We start from the raw sequence: 17,222 nt of genomic DNA, 5'->3' as shown, positions 1-17,222 counted from the left end.
ACCAATCAGAGCAAAAGGCTTCCAGCCCCTCAACAAACTAGGAATTTGCTCTGACGCCGTTAAGCTCTGAGATATGGCTGGTCGATTTAGGGCCGCTGCCTGATCTCTGTGCATGTGGATCATCGAATGATGTAACCACACACCATGACATGCAAGAAGGGAGGCTTCGTCTGTATTCGATACACGATGAGGTGAGGGATCTGACAGCCAGCATGTCTCCGCTGGAAGGTATGCCAAGACGTCACTGCTTCCCCAGGACGGCGAACACCTTAGATACTGGGACGGCCAATACTTCACATGAGGCATCAATGGTTGATGTAAGTGCCTGCGGAGTTCTGGGTGCGCGGACAGCGGGCGTTCGCCTGGATATCCGCATATTATTCGACCCGATGGCTGCCTGTCACCGTGAGTTGCCCCTGGGAAGCTTCACCCACCACAGGAACGAACAGGAGAAGACAAGGGGCATACGGTGAAAGAATCCAACATGTGGATCAGGGAACAGCTTCTACCCCTCGTCTTCACTACACATCCGGCGGATGGATCCCAGAGGGCCGATGATTCTACGCACGACTCGCGGAACTGATATCAGAAAAGCATCAGCCAATGAGCCACGTTGTCGCCTGAAAGAGTAGTGTCGCCTCGTTCTCCCTGCTCAGGTCGGAACCCGTCCTATGTCTCAGGGGCACCAGACACTCTGGCCTGGGTGCGCCACCAACAACTCCAGTTATGGACTATGAGAGGCCGCAGTGGTGGAGGTATTGACATTAGGGTGGGTCGGGAGTGACATGAGTGGGGGAAGAAAAGCGAAAATCTAGACGCAATAGATGATAAGGTAAAATATATATAGATTTAGTGCTAACGTAGTATTAGTAATATGGTTGGATGCCAAAACAGTCATTAGCTTGAACAGAGTTAGGGCTTAATGATATCCAAGCTATGGAGCCTCCATGATTATGTATCGGGAAAATAAACGGGTGGGTCATAGTATCTCTTATGTGCAGTAATAGTAGTAGTAGTAATAGTAGTAGTAGGTAGCAGTAGTAGTATTTTTTTACAACAATGGAAACTGAAAAAGATAACAATAATAAAAAAAGCCCCGCCACTTCTGCTCCTCTAAAAAGATTCAAAAGAGGTGTCCGAAAGAAAGGTCAATTTCCGGGAGGAGAGGTGTCTCGATACCCTCCTCTTTGAAAGAGTTCAAGTTGTAGACAGGAGGAAATACAGATGAAGGAAGATTGTTCAGGGTTTACCAGCGATTGTTCCAGTTTACTAGCGAGGGATGAAAGAGTGAAGATGCTGGTTAACTCTTGCATAAGGGGTTTGGACAGTAGTAGTAGTAACAGTAGTAGTAGTAGTAGTAGTAGTAGTGGTAGTAATACTCTTTTCCTCTTTTCTTCCGCCTCCTGTCCTCCTTTTCCTCCTTTGCTAACTTGTCTTTTTCCTCTGAGTTCTCTCTTCTCTTCCTCTTCTTTCTCTCCTTTTCTTTCCTCTCTTCCTTCATCGTTTTCCTTTTCTCGTAATATCGCCTGAACTCCATCCTTCATCCTTTCGAATCTTGCTTCACTTCAATTAATGCAGCATCTTTACCAAGGCCTCCTAATTCCTTCATAATCCCTTGAAAGCAAATACAGCTGTTGATGCCTGTCTTATTTTGAAAAATATCACAATGAGGCATCCAATCCCTTTTACGTGGCATCTAGATCTCATCCCAACTCTATTATCTTTTCTTCGCCTTCGACCCAACAGCTGGTTATCTAAAAAAAATTCTGACCTCGTTTAAATAAAAGACTATTTAGTTCTCTTTTATGATTTCATATTTGATTGTAATCTGTTCAGCCGTCTTTCCCATCAATAATATTCCACCGCAACCATCCACTTTTGTATCAAACCTCATAACTGATAAGAAGCTATCCGTTTTCTATATCCACATTTCTTTTTTCTTTAACAGATATTAACCTCTCAGGAGTCAAGTGTGTCCCTGTCCACGACCAGCAGCCACCCAGCCCTGATCTTGGGATGGTTGAGAAGGAGCCTACAGCCTTCTGCAAAACTCGACTCTCCACCCTAAAACAAAGAAAAGAGGTCAGGGCCGCAGCGTGACGGACCACCCTGATCCGGGCTTAGCTGAGGAGTCCCACTGGACCGGAGGCTCTGCCCCTGAGCTCCCCAACGTCCTGAACCTCCTAGACGATCATCGACTACCTTTAGCTATCGAATATGCTCAGAAGGTGATAAAGTGGAACCTAAGAGACGAGGAGCCCACAGTGGTGAGATCAGAAGTGAGGAGACACCCACTATTGGTCCAGCAGCATGAGCAATGGTGCCCGTATTAAGGGGGATAACTATATAGCATTTACAGCCCACTGCAGCCATTTGTGTTTGAGGTTACTCTAGTTGATATAATAGGAGTGAGGTTGAAACACTTTCTCTGGGATTCATGTCATGTCCTCACTGATATGTCTGAAACTAGAGAGGTGTCGTGACGCCAAACCTGACTTTCAGTATATAGACCCAGTCCCTCTCGAGACATACCTCATTGTCTTAGTGGCTTCAATGTCTTCGTGGCACTGACAGAGCTGGCTATGAGTTGTGTGTTGGTCTCCATATTCTGGTACCAGAACACCAGCACCTCTTTCCCTCCTTAATTTTGGTAAGATCCAGAGTTTGAGAATAATACGGTCCTGGTAAAATACCAGAGTTGCATCGTTGGAATTGGTAGCAATTTGTAGGGTTAGCTAAGGAGGTTTCGAGGTTAGCTAAGCAGGTTTCTGAGGCTACTGACAAGCAGTCTCTACTCTGTTCCTCCACTATCTCTATCCTATAAATTTCAATCTAAAGCTGGATGTTGCGCCCATGTGCTGCAACGATCACTGAGCTTACACTGTGCCCACGACCCAGACTCTTCTGTATCTTCTACCCATCTGGCTAAGACTTATTGTCATTCTATTACTAAATACATCTGTGAAGGTTTAATACCTCTCAATTCAATCCCTACTAATTATGTAAAATTCTTTTGACAATTTGAACCCCAAAGTACCGGAGTACATCTTGAGCCCACTCCTTCCCTTTCTGCTGGAAATCTCCATCCTGAAAGGATATTTCAATGCTCTACCACCAGCTTTGGCTTTCATCCTCTTTCACCGACCAGCCGCCTGGTGATCAAGCTTGCCAATCTCATGCTATCCTCAATGAACTAGAGTAGTTGGTCCAGCACCTTACACGTATTCCCGACCGTCTTGGAGATCGGCCCAACATTCTAGACCTCTTCCTTACCTCAAACCCTTCTGCTTATTCTGTCAAACTGTTCTCTCCGTTGGGTTCCTCCGATCACAGTCTTATTTCTGCATCCTGTCCTATCGCTCCTGTACACCCTCTGGACCCACCGAAGAGGCGATGCTTCTGGCATTTTGCTTCAGCTCGGTGGGACGACCTGAGGATGTACTTTTCCGATTTCCCGTGGAATGATTATTGCTTCCAGGATAGAGACCCTTCTGTGTGCTCAGCGCATCACAGAGGTGATTGTCTCTGGAATGGAGGCATACATTCCTCGTTCTTTCTCTACTCCTCACGCTAAAAAGCCTTGGTTTAATCACGCTTGTTCTCATGCTGTCAATGATAGAGAGGTAGCTCACAAAAGGTACCAGAGCCTTCAAACTAATGCTAATTATGAACTTTACATTTCTGCCCGAAATTGTGCCAAATCTATTCTCCGACTAACCAAAAATTCTTTCATTAATAGAAAATGTCAAAACCTTGCTTTCTCTAACTCTTCCCGTGACTTCTGGCATCTAGCCAAAAACATCTCCAACTTCACTTCTTCATCTTTCCCTCCACTCCTCAGTCCTGACGGCAACACTGCCGTCTCATCTATCTCTAAGGCTGAACTCTTCTCTCAAACTTTTTCTAAAATCTCCACTCTGGACGATTCTGGGCATATTCCTCCTACTCATCCCCCCTCTGACTCCTTTATGCCTGTTATAAAGTTTCTTCAAAATGATGTTTTCTATGCCCTCTCTGGCCTCAATCCTCAGAAGGCTTATGGACCTGATGGAGTGCCTCCTATTGTCCTTAAAAACTGTGCCTCCGTGCTGTCACCCTGCCTGGTCAAACTCTTTGCCTCTGCCTGTCAACATCTACCTTTCCTTCTTGCTGGAAGTATGCCTTCATACAGCCTGTGCCTAAGAAGGTGACCGCTTCCAATCCCTCAAACTACCGTCCTATAGCTTTACTTTCTTGTCTATCTAAAGCTTTTGAATCAATCCTTAACCGGAAGATTCAAAGCACCTTTCCACTTCTGACATTATATCTGATAGCCAGTATGGGTTCATAAGGGCGTTCTACTGGTGATCTCCTAGCCTTCTTAACTGACTCTTGGTCATCCTCTTTTAGCCGTTTCGGTGAAACTTTTGCTATTGCGCTGGACATATCAAAAGCTTTTGATAGGGTCTGGCACAAGTCTTTGCTTTCTAAACTACCCTCCTACAGTTTCTATCCTTCTCTCTGTACCTTTATCTCCAGTTTCCTTTCTGACCGTTCTATTTCTGCCGTGGTAGACGGTCACTGATCTTCCCCTAAATCTATTAACAGTGGTGTCCCACAGGGTTCTGTCCTATCTCCCACTCTTTTTCTGTTGTTCATTGATGATCTTCTTTCCAAAACGAACTGTCCTATCCTTTCCTAAGCCGATGATTCCACTCTGCATTACTCAACTTCTTTTAATAGAAGATCCACTCTTCAGGAACTTAACGACTCAAGGCTGGAGGCTTCAGAATGCTTAGCCTCAGACCTTACTATTATTTCTGATTGGGGCAAGAAGAACCTGGTGTCCTTCAACGCCTCAAAAACACAGTTTCTCCACCTATCCACTCGACACAATCTTCCAAACAACTATCCCCTATTCTTTGACAACACCCAGCTATCATCTTCCTCAACACTAAACATCCTCGGTCTATCCTTAACTCAAAATCTCAACTGGAAACTTCATATCTCATCTCTTACTAAATCAGTTTCCTCGAGGCTGGGCGTTCTGTACCGTCTCCGCCAGTTCTTCTCCCCTGCACAGTTGCTGTCCATATACAGGGGCCTTGTCCGCCCTCGTATGGAGTATGCATCTCATGTGTGGGGGGGCTCCACTCACACAGCTCTTCTGGACAGAGTGGAGGCTAAGGCTCTTCGTCTCATCAGCTCTCCTCCTCATACTGATAGTCTTCTACCTCTTAAATTCCGCCGCAATGTTGCCTCTCTTTCTATCTTCTATCGATATTTCCACGCTGACTGCTCTTCTGAACTTGCTAACTGCATGCCTCCCCTCCGCGGCCCCACTGCACTCGACTTTCTACTCATGCTCATCCCTATACTGTCCAAACCCCTTATGCAAGAGTTAACCAGCATCTTCACTCTTTCATCCCTCACGCTGGTAAACTCTGGAACAATCTTCCTTCATCTGTATTTCCTCCTGCCTATGACTTGAACTCTTTCAAGAGGAGGGTATCAGGACACCTCTCCTCCCGTATTTGTTCTTCCTTTCGCCACCTCTTTTGTTTGTTTAGGAGCAGCAGTAGTGGGCCTTTTTTATTATTTCTTTTTTTGTGTGCCTTGAGCTGCCTCCTTTGTTGTAAAAAAAAAAAAAAAAAAAAAAAACTGGCAATTGGATTAAGGAACATACAAGATTCGGGAAAGAAGGCAAGGCATCAAGACTAGACCTGGTATTTAGCAAGGAGCTGGAAATATTAGAAAATCTTAAGGTAAATTGTCCAATAGCAAAGAGTGACCATGCTGTTGTGGAATTTGAAGTAACAGAAAAGAGAATGATTGACCGAAAAGAGGATCACAAAACTGGGAGAAGCAACTACTGTAAGGCAGACTTTGTTAGCATGAGAACTTTTTTTGAAAATGTAAATTGGAGTGGGCTGTACAAAGCCAAGAGTACACAAGATAAGTGGGAGGAGTTTTTAAAGCTATACAAAGAAGCCAAAAATAGATATGTCCCCAAGGTAACCAAAAAGGATGTTGGTAAAAAGGAATGGTTTAACAAAAGATGCGAGGCAGCTAGAAAGAGAAAGGAGGAAGCTTGGAAGGGATGGAGGAGACGAAGAAGAATCAACTTGTGGAACGATTACAAACAAGCAAGGAATGAATGTACAAAGATTAGAAGAGAAGAAAAACGGAAATATGAAAAAGATATAATTGACAAGTGCAAAGACCAACCCAAACTATTCTATAGACATGTGAACGGCAAATTAAAGAATAAGAGAAACAATCGATAAACTGAAAATGGATGGAGCTTCATATGAGGACCCAGCAGAGATGGGAGAAGTGATGAATAACAGCTTCCATAGAGTTTTCACAAAAGATGACGAATTTGTACAACCCCCAGGCCAGGAAAGAGGAAGGGTTATGCAGGAGATACAGTTAACAGTGCAGGAGGTCAAGGAAAGTTTGAACAAGCTAGATGTAAGAAAGGCGACAGGGCTGGATGGAGTATCAGGGTGGATCTTGAAAGAATGTAGTGAGCAACTTGCAGAGAAACTGCACTTCATAATGAGTGCCTCCCTGAGTGAAGGAAGGGTACCACAAGATTGGAAGAGAGCAAACATAGTGCCAATTTTTAAGGGAGGCAAGAGAGAGGACCCATTAAATTACAGACCGGTATCACTCACTAGTGTGGTTGCAAAGATATGCGAGAGGCTGGTTAAAAACAGGTGGTTGGATTTCTTAGAAAGTGAGAAAATTATCTCAGATTGCCAGTTTGGATTCAGGAGAGGGAGATCTTGTGTCACCAACTTGTTGTGTTATTACTGAAGGGTGACAGATTTAATACAAGAGAGAGAAGGCTGGGGGGATGGAGTGTACCTGAATTTGAAAAAGGCGTTCGACAAAGTACCGCACAGAAGACTAATTTGTAAAATTAAAAATAGGGGTGGAGTGGGTGATGGACTGATTAAGTGGCTGGAGGACTTCCTAACTAACAGGGAAATGAGGACGATAATCAGGGACAAGGTTTCGAACTGGTGCCCTGTGATGAGTGGGGTTCCGCAAGGTTCGGTGTTAGCACCAATAATGTTTGCTGTTTATATAAATGATATGGTGGACGGAGTGACCAGCTGTGAGTTTGTTTGCAGATGAAGCAAAGCTATTGAGACGAGTCAATGATGTGAAGGACTGTGAGGCATTGCAGAGGGACCTGGATAAATTATGGGAGTGGAGTGGTACATGGCAGATGGAGTTCAACCTTGGGAAATGTAAAAAAATAGAGTTTGGTAGGAGTGGAAGAAAATGTGAATATGATTATGAGATGGGAAGTGAAATAATATGCAGAGGAGTGGAAGAAAAAAATTTGGGAGTGACTGTCTCAGAGAACATGTCACCGGAGAAATACATTAATAGGATGATGGGACAAACTCTGAATTTGCTGAGGAACATAAGGACGGCATTTGTGTATTTGGATGAGGAGATGATGAAGAAAATAATAGTTACAATGATAAGGCCAAGGTTGGAGTATGCAGCAGTGGTCTGGTCTCCTCATGAAAAGAAAAACATAAGAAAGCTGGAAAGAGTGCAGAGAGTGGCAACTAAGATGGTACTGGAACTTAGAGATTGGACTTATGAGGAGAGACTCAATAGCATGGGGCTCACAACCTTGGAGAGAAAAAGAGAAAGAGGAGACCTGATAGCGGTGTACAGGGTGGCAAACAGAGTGGATCATTTGGATAGAGAGGACCTGTGTGTGTGGAACGAGAGAGAAACGAGAGGACATGGAAAGAAGTTGAGGGTGACCACGTGTAGGCGAGATGTGAAAAAGTTTGGCTTCCCAAACAGAAGCATTGAGCTATGGAATAGACTGGAGGAGGAGGTGGTTTGTGCAAGAAACATTCATGATTTTAAGGAAAAGTTGGACAAGAGCGGATATGGAGACGGGACAGCGCGAGCGTAACTCTTTTCCCGTATGTCACAACTAGGTAAATACAACTAGGTAAATACACACACACACACACACACACACACACACACTTCTCCAAGGGATGGAGGAGATGAGGAAGAATCAACGCATGGAACAATTTCAGACAAGCAAGGAATGAATATACAAAGATTAGAAGAGAAGAAAAACGGAAATATGAAAAAGATATAATCGACAAATGCAAAGACCAACCTAAATTATTTTATAGACATGTGAACGACAAATTAAAGAATAGAGAAACAATCGATAAACTGAAAATGGATGGAACTACATATGAAGACCCAGCAGAGATGGCAGAAGTGATGAACAACAGCTTTCAAAAGTTTTCACAAAAGGAAGACGATTCATTACAACCACCGGGCCAGGAAAGAGGAAGGGTTATGCAGGAGATACAGTTAACGGTCCAGGAGGTCAAGGAAAGCTTGAATAAGCTGGATGTAAGAAAGGCGACAGGGCCGGATGAAGTATCAGGGTGGATCCTGAAAGAATATAGTGAGTAACTTGCAGAGTAACTGCACTCCGTAATGAGTGCCTCCCTGAGTGAAGGAAGGGTACCACAAGATTGGAAGAGAGCAAACATAGTACCAATATATAAAGGAGGAAAGAGAGAGGACCCATTAAATTACAGACCGGTATCACTCACTGGTGTGGTTGCGAAGATATGTGAGAGGCTAGTCAAAAACAGGTGGTCGGATTTTTTAGAAAGAGAAAGAATTATCTCGGATTGCCAGTTTGGATTCAGGAGAGGGAGATCTTGTGTCACCAACTGGTTATGTTATTACTCAAGGGTGACAAATTTAATACAAGAGAGAGAAGGCTGGGGGGGGATGGAGTGTACCTGGATTTGAAAAAGGCATTCGACAAAGTACCGCACAGAAGACTAATTTGGAAAATAAAAAAATAGGGGTGGAGTGGGTGATGGACTGATTAAGTGGCTGGAGGACTTCCTAAATAACAGGGAAATGAGGAGAATAATCAAGAACAAGGTTTCCAACTGGTGCCCAGTGAGGAGTGGGGTCCCACAAGGTTCAGTGTTGGCGCCAATAATGTTTGCTGTTTATATAAATGATATGGTGGACGGGTGACCAGCTATGTGAGTTTGTTTGCAGATGAAGCAAAGCTATTGAGACGAGTCAATGATGTGAAGGACTGTGAGGCATTGCAGAGGGACCTGGATAAAATATGGGAGTGGAGTGGTACATGGCAGATGGAGTTCAACCTTGGGAAATGTAAAAAAATAGAGTTTGGTAGGAGTGGTAGAAGATGTGAATATGATTATAAGATGGGAAGTGAGATAATATGCAGAGGAGTGGAAGAAAAAGATTTGGGAGTGACTGTCTCAGAGAACATGTCACCGGACAAACACATCAACAGGATAACGGGACAAACTATGAATTTGCTGAGGAACATAAGGACGGCATTTGTGTATTTGGATGAAGAGATGATGAAGAAAATAATAGTCACAATGATAAGGCCAAGGTTGGAGTATGCAGCAGTGGTCTGGTCTCCTCACGAAAAGAAGAGCATAAGAAAGCTGGAAAGAGTACAGAGAGCGGCAACTAAGATGGTACCGGAACTTGGGATCGAACTTATGAGGGAGACTCGATAGCATGGGGCTCACAACCTGAAGAGAAGAAGAAGAAAAAGACCTGATAATGGTGTACAGGGTGGCGGGGTAGAGAATCTGGACAGAGAGGACCTGTGTGTGGAGCGAGAGAGAAACGAGTGGACATGGAAAGAAGTTGAGGGCGACCACGTGTAGGCGAGATGTGAAAAAGTTTAGCTTCCCAAACAGAAGCACTGAGCTATGGAATGGACTGGAGGAGGAGGTGGTTTGTGCAAGAAACATTCATGATTTTAAGGAAAAGTTGGATAAGAGGATATGGAGCCAGGACAGCCTTGAGCCTAGCTCTTTCCTGTATGTCACAACTAGGTAAATACAACTAGGTAAACACACACACACACACACACCGTCTTAGATGTAATGCCTTTTGCTACACAGTGTGTATTTACCTATTTGTATTTGCCCATTTGTAATATACAGGGCCTGAGCTCAGGCTCGGTCAGTCCTGTCTCCCAATCTATATTTGTCCAACTCTTCCTTCATTTTATGGACACTGCCCGCTTTAATAATGTCTATGCTAAGTCCATTCCTTGTATCCACATTCCTGTATGGAACTTCTTTTAAGTCTTTCAGATAAGTCCCTTTTCTCAATTTCTTACCCTGTACCCTTAGTTGCCTCCTCCCTTCCATCTTGATTAAATCGTTTCTTACGCTTCCTTTCCAGTCGTATTCCTGTACAACACTAGCAGGTCTCCTCTTTCTCTTCTTTCTTCCAGTGTTGGGAAGCCCAGTTCTTCTAATCTATTCTCGTATGGCAGGCTTGATAGTTCTGGTACAGGTAACTCGATTTACGCGAGTTTGGTTTACGCATTTTTGAAATAACGCTGGGTCCAAAATCCAAAGAAATGTTTAATTTACACGTTTTTTCACTACGCGATATTTTATGGATTGACCACCAGATGTCTCACGCAACTGGACTCACACGGCTCCGCTGCCACACAGCTGAGCTCAGTTCTTCCCGCGCGCCACTTGAACAACAATACGGTACCCACGCTGCCACGCTACTCAACAATAGGGGTGGGCTGGTACTGGTACCAGTACCGGTACTAATGGTACCAGCTAGACGGCATGGGTACCGTAACCATTAACAGACTGCTCGGTACCGGTACCAATACTAGCCAGTTGCTTATGGTGTCCCTCATTTCTTCCTCACACGAGTGAGGCTGAAATTGAGTGCCTGAGTAGATATTTTGGCGATATGGATAATCTCTCTCTTGCTGCCACATGAACAACATTACAGTACGTTACTCAACATTTATAGGGGTGGGCAGGTACCGGTACCAGTACCAGTACCAGTACTAACGGTACCAGCTGTATGGTATGGTACCGGTACCAGACTGCTCGGTACCGGTACCAATACTAGCCAGTCGCTCATCCCTCATTTCTTCCTCACACGAGTGAGGCTGAGACTGAGTGCCTGAGTGGATATCTCGGCGATATGCTCTCTCTCTCTCTCTCTCTCTCTCTCTCTCTCTCTCTCTCTCTCTCTCTCTCTCTCTCTCTCTCTCTCTCTCTCTCTCTCTCTCTCTCTCTCTCTCTCTCTCTCTCTCTCTCTCTCTCTCTCTCTCTCTCTCCAGTGAATAAAGTGAATATTTATTTTTTGATACAAACCTACCTCTTGTTTGATTTACATTGTTTTTTGATTTACGCGACCTCTTCAAGGACACAATACTTGTGTAAATCGAGAGTTACCTGCACCATCTTGGTCGCAATCCTTTGAATCCTTTCAAGTTTCCTTTCTAACATAACACGTGGTATGCTTACATAATGCCTCGTAGTCTAATTAATTAATGATGTTATGTACTTTTTACAGTACTTGTTGAACATAAATGTTATGTCTTATTAGTTTTAATATATATTTGTATGATAGATTTTACACTATAGGTATAGAGATTTGTACATTATTTTAGGAACTTTAGGAGTATTAGAGATTTGATAAAGTTTCAATTCATCAGTTCTTATTCTTCAGACTTATCAGAAAACTGGTCATAAATTGTTTGACAGAATTATAAGCAATAAGTGATACTGCTCCATGCTGATGTGCTAACTCCTACATATTTACTTTCCAGTGACTTAAATTCTTCAACGCAATTTGTACAAGGATTGGCACTTTGCACACTGGCTAATTGCTTCCCCAGAAATGTCGCGAGATTTGGCAGGGGAAGTAGAAAGGCTCCTCAAGTCCTCCAATGCATACATTAGGAAAAAGGCTGCTGTATGTGCCTTGAGAATAATTCTGAGAGTTCCAGAGCTGATGGAAATGTTTCTCCCTGCCACTCGCTCCCTCCTGTCTGAGAAGAATCATGGTAAGTTCTTCTTTAAAGATTCTAAAATTGCCCTATTATCTGGTAAGGTATAAAACATATAAAGAACACATTGTCATCTATAAGTTCGGTTTATCTTGCAACCCTGAAAATCAGCGTTGCAATGGACCAGCCACTCACAAGTACATTTAAAATTTACCAGCCATTAATTATTATTATTATTATTATTATTATTATTATTATTATTATTATGATAAGCTACCAAATCCTCCCTCCAGGGTGCAGATACAACAAGTTGAGCCATTCAAAATACCAAAAGGTATTGGAGAGAAGCAAAGGCAATGAATAGTTAAGAAACTGGCCAGTCAAAGCCAAAAGGAGGAAAAATAAAATTAGTTTCAAAAAGACATTCAAACGAGACAAATTTTTAATTTTTTTATTTATTTATTTATTTATTTATTTATTTATTTTTACGTGCCAGCCTACAGTGCCGGTAGGCTTTCTTGAGGGACCTGGATGGTAGTTGGCCCCAGCCCGTCATGGTGCAGGCAAGTGTTTTATAGTGGCGCCATCTTTTCTTGGCTCACGCTGCCCCCCGGAGCTCGTTCTTGATTCACTTGGTCGGTTTCCTTTAGAGTCTGGGTTGGTGGGTGGTCTTCAGGACAGCATGTGGGTAGTCTTAAGCCACTCGGCAGTGACTGAAAAATCCCAGGTGGTAGTGGCAGATTTGAACCTGTGTCGTCCATCACGCGGTGAATGCGGGGCCTGTACACTAACCACTCCGCCACCTCCTACCCAAATGTAGAAATGTCTGCAGAAAGGACAATCTCATTGGGTAACTGATTCCATAAATTTGTGAACGACGGACAAAAATTCATAGGATTAAAAGCAAGATCGTTTTGACAAAGAGAAAACCTTGTGACCCAGGCAGGAGTAAAAGGATCAGGCAAAGCATTGTGTAAGGCATGTCGATTATTCTTAAAAACTTTAAATAAAATGCTAAGGGCACCAACTTGACACCGATGATCAAGATCAAGAACAAGTGCCAGAGAAATAGATTTAACCTGTACAATACTGCCGACGCATATATATGTTAGGGCTTGCTAGACACTGGTACAGTGGGTGTAGCAGGTTTTTTTTTGCTACAGAGACTGCTGTAGACAATGGCAACACTGCAGTGCATCTGTAGCATTGGCAACACTACCCAAGCTAGGGAGGAATCCCAAGCCACCTGTGACATCAAGATCAAGATCCGCGTAAATAATGTCGCAGTGACCCATTCTTTTAGCCACAGTCACGGCTATGGCAATAGATAGTGAGTGTGAGGTTTCCTCATCTGAAGAAGATGTGGGAGCACTGTCAGACTGGTTCGGACAAGGATTACGTGCAAGATGAGGAGGATATAGGCTATAGGAAATACCGTTTGTGTAAGGTATTATATGTGTACGAGTGAGCTAAAATTCTGGAAATCCCACACTTTACTCAATGAAATGGTGCTCTCTGAAGTATTCTACACCTGTGAGCCACAAAAAATGGGCTACCTGGCCTCTATCACTTGTCAAATCCTCTATAAACCATCATTGGGGCCGTTTCCAGCACTCTGATAACACTGCATGGAGTTCTGTGAAAACTAGGTCCATGACATATGTTTTTTTCTTATTTTTCCACTTTTCCCATCACAAAGATCATTGTTAACCCGTGGGCTTCGGCTATGGGAAAGCTGAGAAGTGGCCGAGAAACGACAAAATTACACTGCATTTTGAGACTTAGAAAAGAGCATGGAACATACATCAGAGTACTCCTCTCATAACCATAAAGCCGTTAAAAATATTTACTTGTACTCAAACTCCATTCTTATTGGGTTGTGTTTGTTACAAAATAAACAGTCTCGTGACGCGTGGCATCAAGCCGAGAGTCGCTTGTGGTCTACTATAGAGAATTTGACAAGTGATTACTGTATGGGTAGCTAATTCAGTATGCCATGACCTTACAGCACCACCTATGACAAAAAAAACCCACATCAAGATCACTCGTCCACCACAATGAACTAGGGCATTCATGGTGGGTTGCGCTATGCCACCACCACCTACAATTAGCTTGAATTAGGTGTTTTATGGTGAGCCCTTTTTATGGTCCACCGTACCACAGCCATGACTCGTGAAGCCCTGAAAAGGGTCTGCTGACGTTTTCGGGGGGAAAAAAAAAAATCGTCCTGTACTGTACGGGTTAATTGAATTAATAGCTCTGTCAAGTAACTTTAAATAGCAATTAGCAGCAGACATCCAAACAGGAGCACAATACTCAAAGTGGGGCAAAATGAATGCATAAAAAGATTTGATTACAGTTGAGTCACAAACGAATGTTTTGAAGCATTTCCGAAGTAAGCCTGTCTTCTGTGCAATAGTGGAAGACATGGAACAGATATGCTTCTCAAATGTCAGTTTAGAATCAAGAGTGACTCCCAACAGATGGATACTAGAAACATCCTTAATGCTGTAGTAGACGGTCACTGTTCTTCCCCTAAACCTATCAACAGTGGTGTTCTTTAGGGCTCTGTTCTTTCTCCCACTCTTTTTCTGTTGTTCATTGATGATCTTTCCAAAATGAACTGTCCTATCCATTCTTATGCTGATGACTCTACTCTGCATTTCCCAACTTCTTTTGATAGAAGGCCAACTCAACAAGAACTAGACGATTCCAGGCTGGAGGCTGCAGAACGCTTAACCTCAGACCTTACTATTATTTCCGACTGGGAAAAGAAAATCAATTTCTTCACCTATCAACTTGACACAATCTTCCAAATGCCTATCCTCTATTCTTCTACAACACTCAGCTGTCACCTTCTCCTTCCCTAAACATCCTTGGTCTATCCTTAACTCAAAATCTCAACTGGAAACTCCGTATCTCCTCTCACTAAATCAGCTTCCTCGAGGTTGGGTGTTCTGTATCGTCTCCACCAGTTTTTCTCATGTGTTTTGGGGGGCTCCACTCACACAGCTCTCTTGGACAAAGTAGAGTCAAAGGCTCTTCGTCTCATCAACTCCCCTCCTCATACTGACAGTCTTCTACCTCTTAAATTCGGCTGCCATGTTGCCTCTCTATCTTCTATCGATATTTTCATGCTGACTGCTCTTCTGAACTTGCTAACTGCATGCCTTCCCCCCTCCCATGGCCCCACTGCACTTGATTTTCTACTCTAGCTCATCCCTATAATGTCCAAACCCAGTGGTGTACCCAGAAAATTGAATAGGGGGGTCAATATCTATCTATCTATCTATCTATCTATCTATATTATTTTTTTCTTCGACCAGAATATTCCTAAGCGCGGGGATCCCATACAGCTTGGGTATTTGGGTTAGACCGTTAGGCTAAATCTCTCTCTCTCTCTTTTTTTTTTTATAAATACATGCATTGATGCATACATATACATTGTACATTTTAGAAGTTTGTTGGTAGCATATATATACAACATAAATCTGGAGCATTTCAATAATTTGAAACGTATTTATTTTGTTACTTGAGCGAACATTGCTTTTAATCTCGTTCATTTCTGTAATTTGCACTGCAAAGATTTACGCTCAAAACAACACTACTTACTTTAGAACTACATGTTCTGATAAAAAAGTAATATACTGGCAAGGAAAAAAGTTATATTCATACATGTTGTGTAGTCCTCGGTTATACAGGCTGCTGCTGTAATACATATTTTTACAAGATACATGGAAAGAAAGTGGGTCAGGTATTTTATGAATATAAAATAAGAATTAACTAGATGAATTAGTTACCGTTAACAACAAGACATTGAAACTGGTTTACCTCAAATTTAGGCGTCTGTTCTTACATGCAAATTCATCAAGGACTTTATCATGATCAAGATTTAGGTCATTGTCATTGATCATAATTCATGTTATTGTGTTCCTAAGGTATGTTTTAAGCAATTTAAGGACACTAAAGAATCGCTCATTGGTGGAAGTGCTGACAGGTAGAGTTGAAAAAATCTGCAATAAGGTGGAAAGATTTGGATATGTGCCCAATTTTTTGGGACATGCCAATGTCTCGACTCTCAAGAACTTGCTTTGCCCTCTCATGAGATTCATGACGCTTCCAATAACTCTGCCACCGTAGATATTCAGCTTCAACGAGATCTGCATCACCAAGAAATTTTCCATAAAATTCAACTGCCTCCTTCAGTTCCCTAAAATCAGTTTCAACTGAAAGAGAGGGAACAAGATTTCCCAACAAAAGACTCCTTTTTTTTTTTTTTTTTTTTTACAACAAAGGAGACAGCTCAAGGGCACAAAAAAAGGAAACAATAATAAAAAAGCTCGCTACTCGCTGCTCCTAAAAAAATAATCAAAAGAGGTGGCCGAAAGAGAGGTCAATTTCGGGAGGAGAGGTGTCCTGATACCCTCCTCTTGAAAGAGTTCAAGTTGTAGACAGGAGGAAATACAGATGAAGGAAGATTGCTCCAAAGTTTACCAGCGTGAGGGATGAAAGAGTGAAGATGCTGGTTAACTCTTGCATAAGGGGTTTGGACAGTATAGGGATGAGCATGAGTAGAAAGTCGTGTGCAGTGGGGCCATGGGAGGGGGGGGAGGCATGCAGTTAAGCAAGTTCAGAAGAGCAGTCAGCGTGAAAATAGCGATAGAAGATAGAAAGAGAGGCAACATCGCGTCGGAATTTAAGAGGTAGAAGACTATCAGTATGAGGAGGAGAGCTGATGAGGCGAAGAGCCTTAGACTCCACTCTATCCAGAAGAGCTGTGTGAGTGGAGCCCCCCCACACGTGAGATGCATCCTATAGTGTTCAGATGCAAACCTTTCCCTGAGTTGTGTTAGCACAGAGTCCAAAAATGGGAGAAAAATAGCTCCTCGATAGTATTCCTGCGGAGTTGCTGATTGAGGGTTAGCCTTATGTTTCTGACGACCACTGATTGTTCAAGGCTTCTGGCTGGATGATATTTCCGTACCTTTCCTCAGCTTGGGCAAAAAGTTGGTTGAACTTATCTCCATCACGATAGGACTGAAGTACATCTATGCAGCTCTGTACACTTCCAAGAGCTCCCATCAGTTCTTGTTGTGACCCCTGAAGCTTCTCTGGCAAGGGTTTAGTGACACTTAGAACTGAGGTAAGCACTTCCAAACTCATGAGAAAACCTGGGTCACTTATTGCTTTCTTGAAAGCAGTTGCTTGTCCAATTACTTCAGAGTCCCTGTTCGTAGATAAATCGTCAAGTAATGCCACTACTGCAGGATATACTTCACTGAAGATTAGGCTTAATTGCCTACTGATTCTTCAACCACCGTGTTTTGCAGTAATTACTCTTATTCATTATTTCATCATTATTTACCTACCTGATTAACTGAATTGTCTGGGG

General features: G+C 42.9%; 1 protein-coding gene across 1 annotated transcript in view; it reads left to right on the top strand.

The window, feature by feature from the left end:
- Nucleotides 1–212: 212 nt before the first annotated feature.
- Nucleotides 213–17,222, top strand: part of LOC127009756 (AP-1 complex subunit gamma-1-like) — a 78,852-nt gene continuing 61,842 nt past the window's right edge. Inside the window, 4 exon segments of the mRNA XM_050883137.1 lie at nt 213–228; nt 1,949–2,096; nt 11,651–11,704; nt 11,706–11,887. Coding sequence (XP_050739094.1) covers nt 213–228; nt 1,949–2,096; nt 11,651–11,704; nt 11,706–11,887 — 400 coding nt within the window.

This window comes from Eriocheir sinensis, chromosome 41 (assembly GCF_024679095.1).
Source record: "Eriocheir sinensis breed Jianghai 21 chromosome 41, ASM2467909v1, whole genome shotgun sequence".
In the NCBI taxonomy this organism is placed as follows: Eukaryota; Metazoa; Arthropoda; class Malacostraca; order Decapoda; family Varunidae; genus Eriocheir; species Eriocheir sinensis.
Note: the sequence above shows the minus strand (reverse complement) of the source record. Positions and strands in the feature narration are given on the sequence as shown.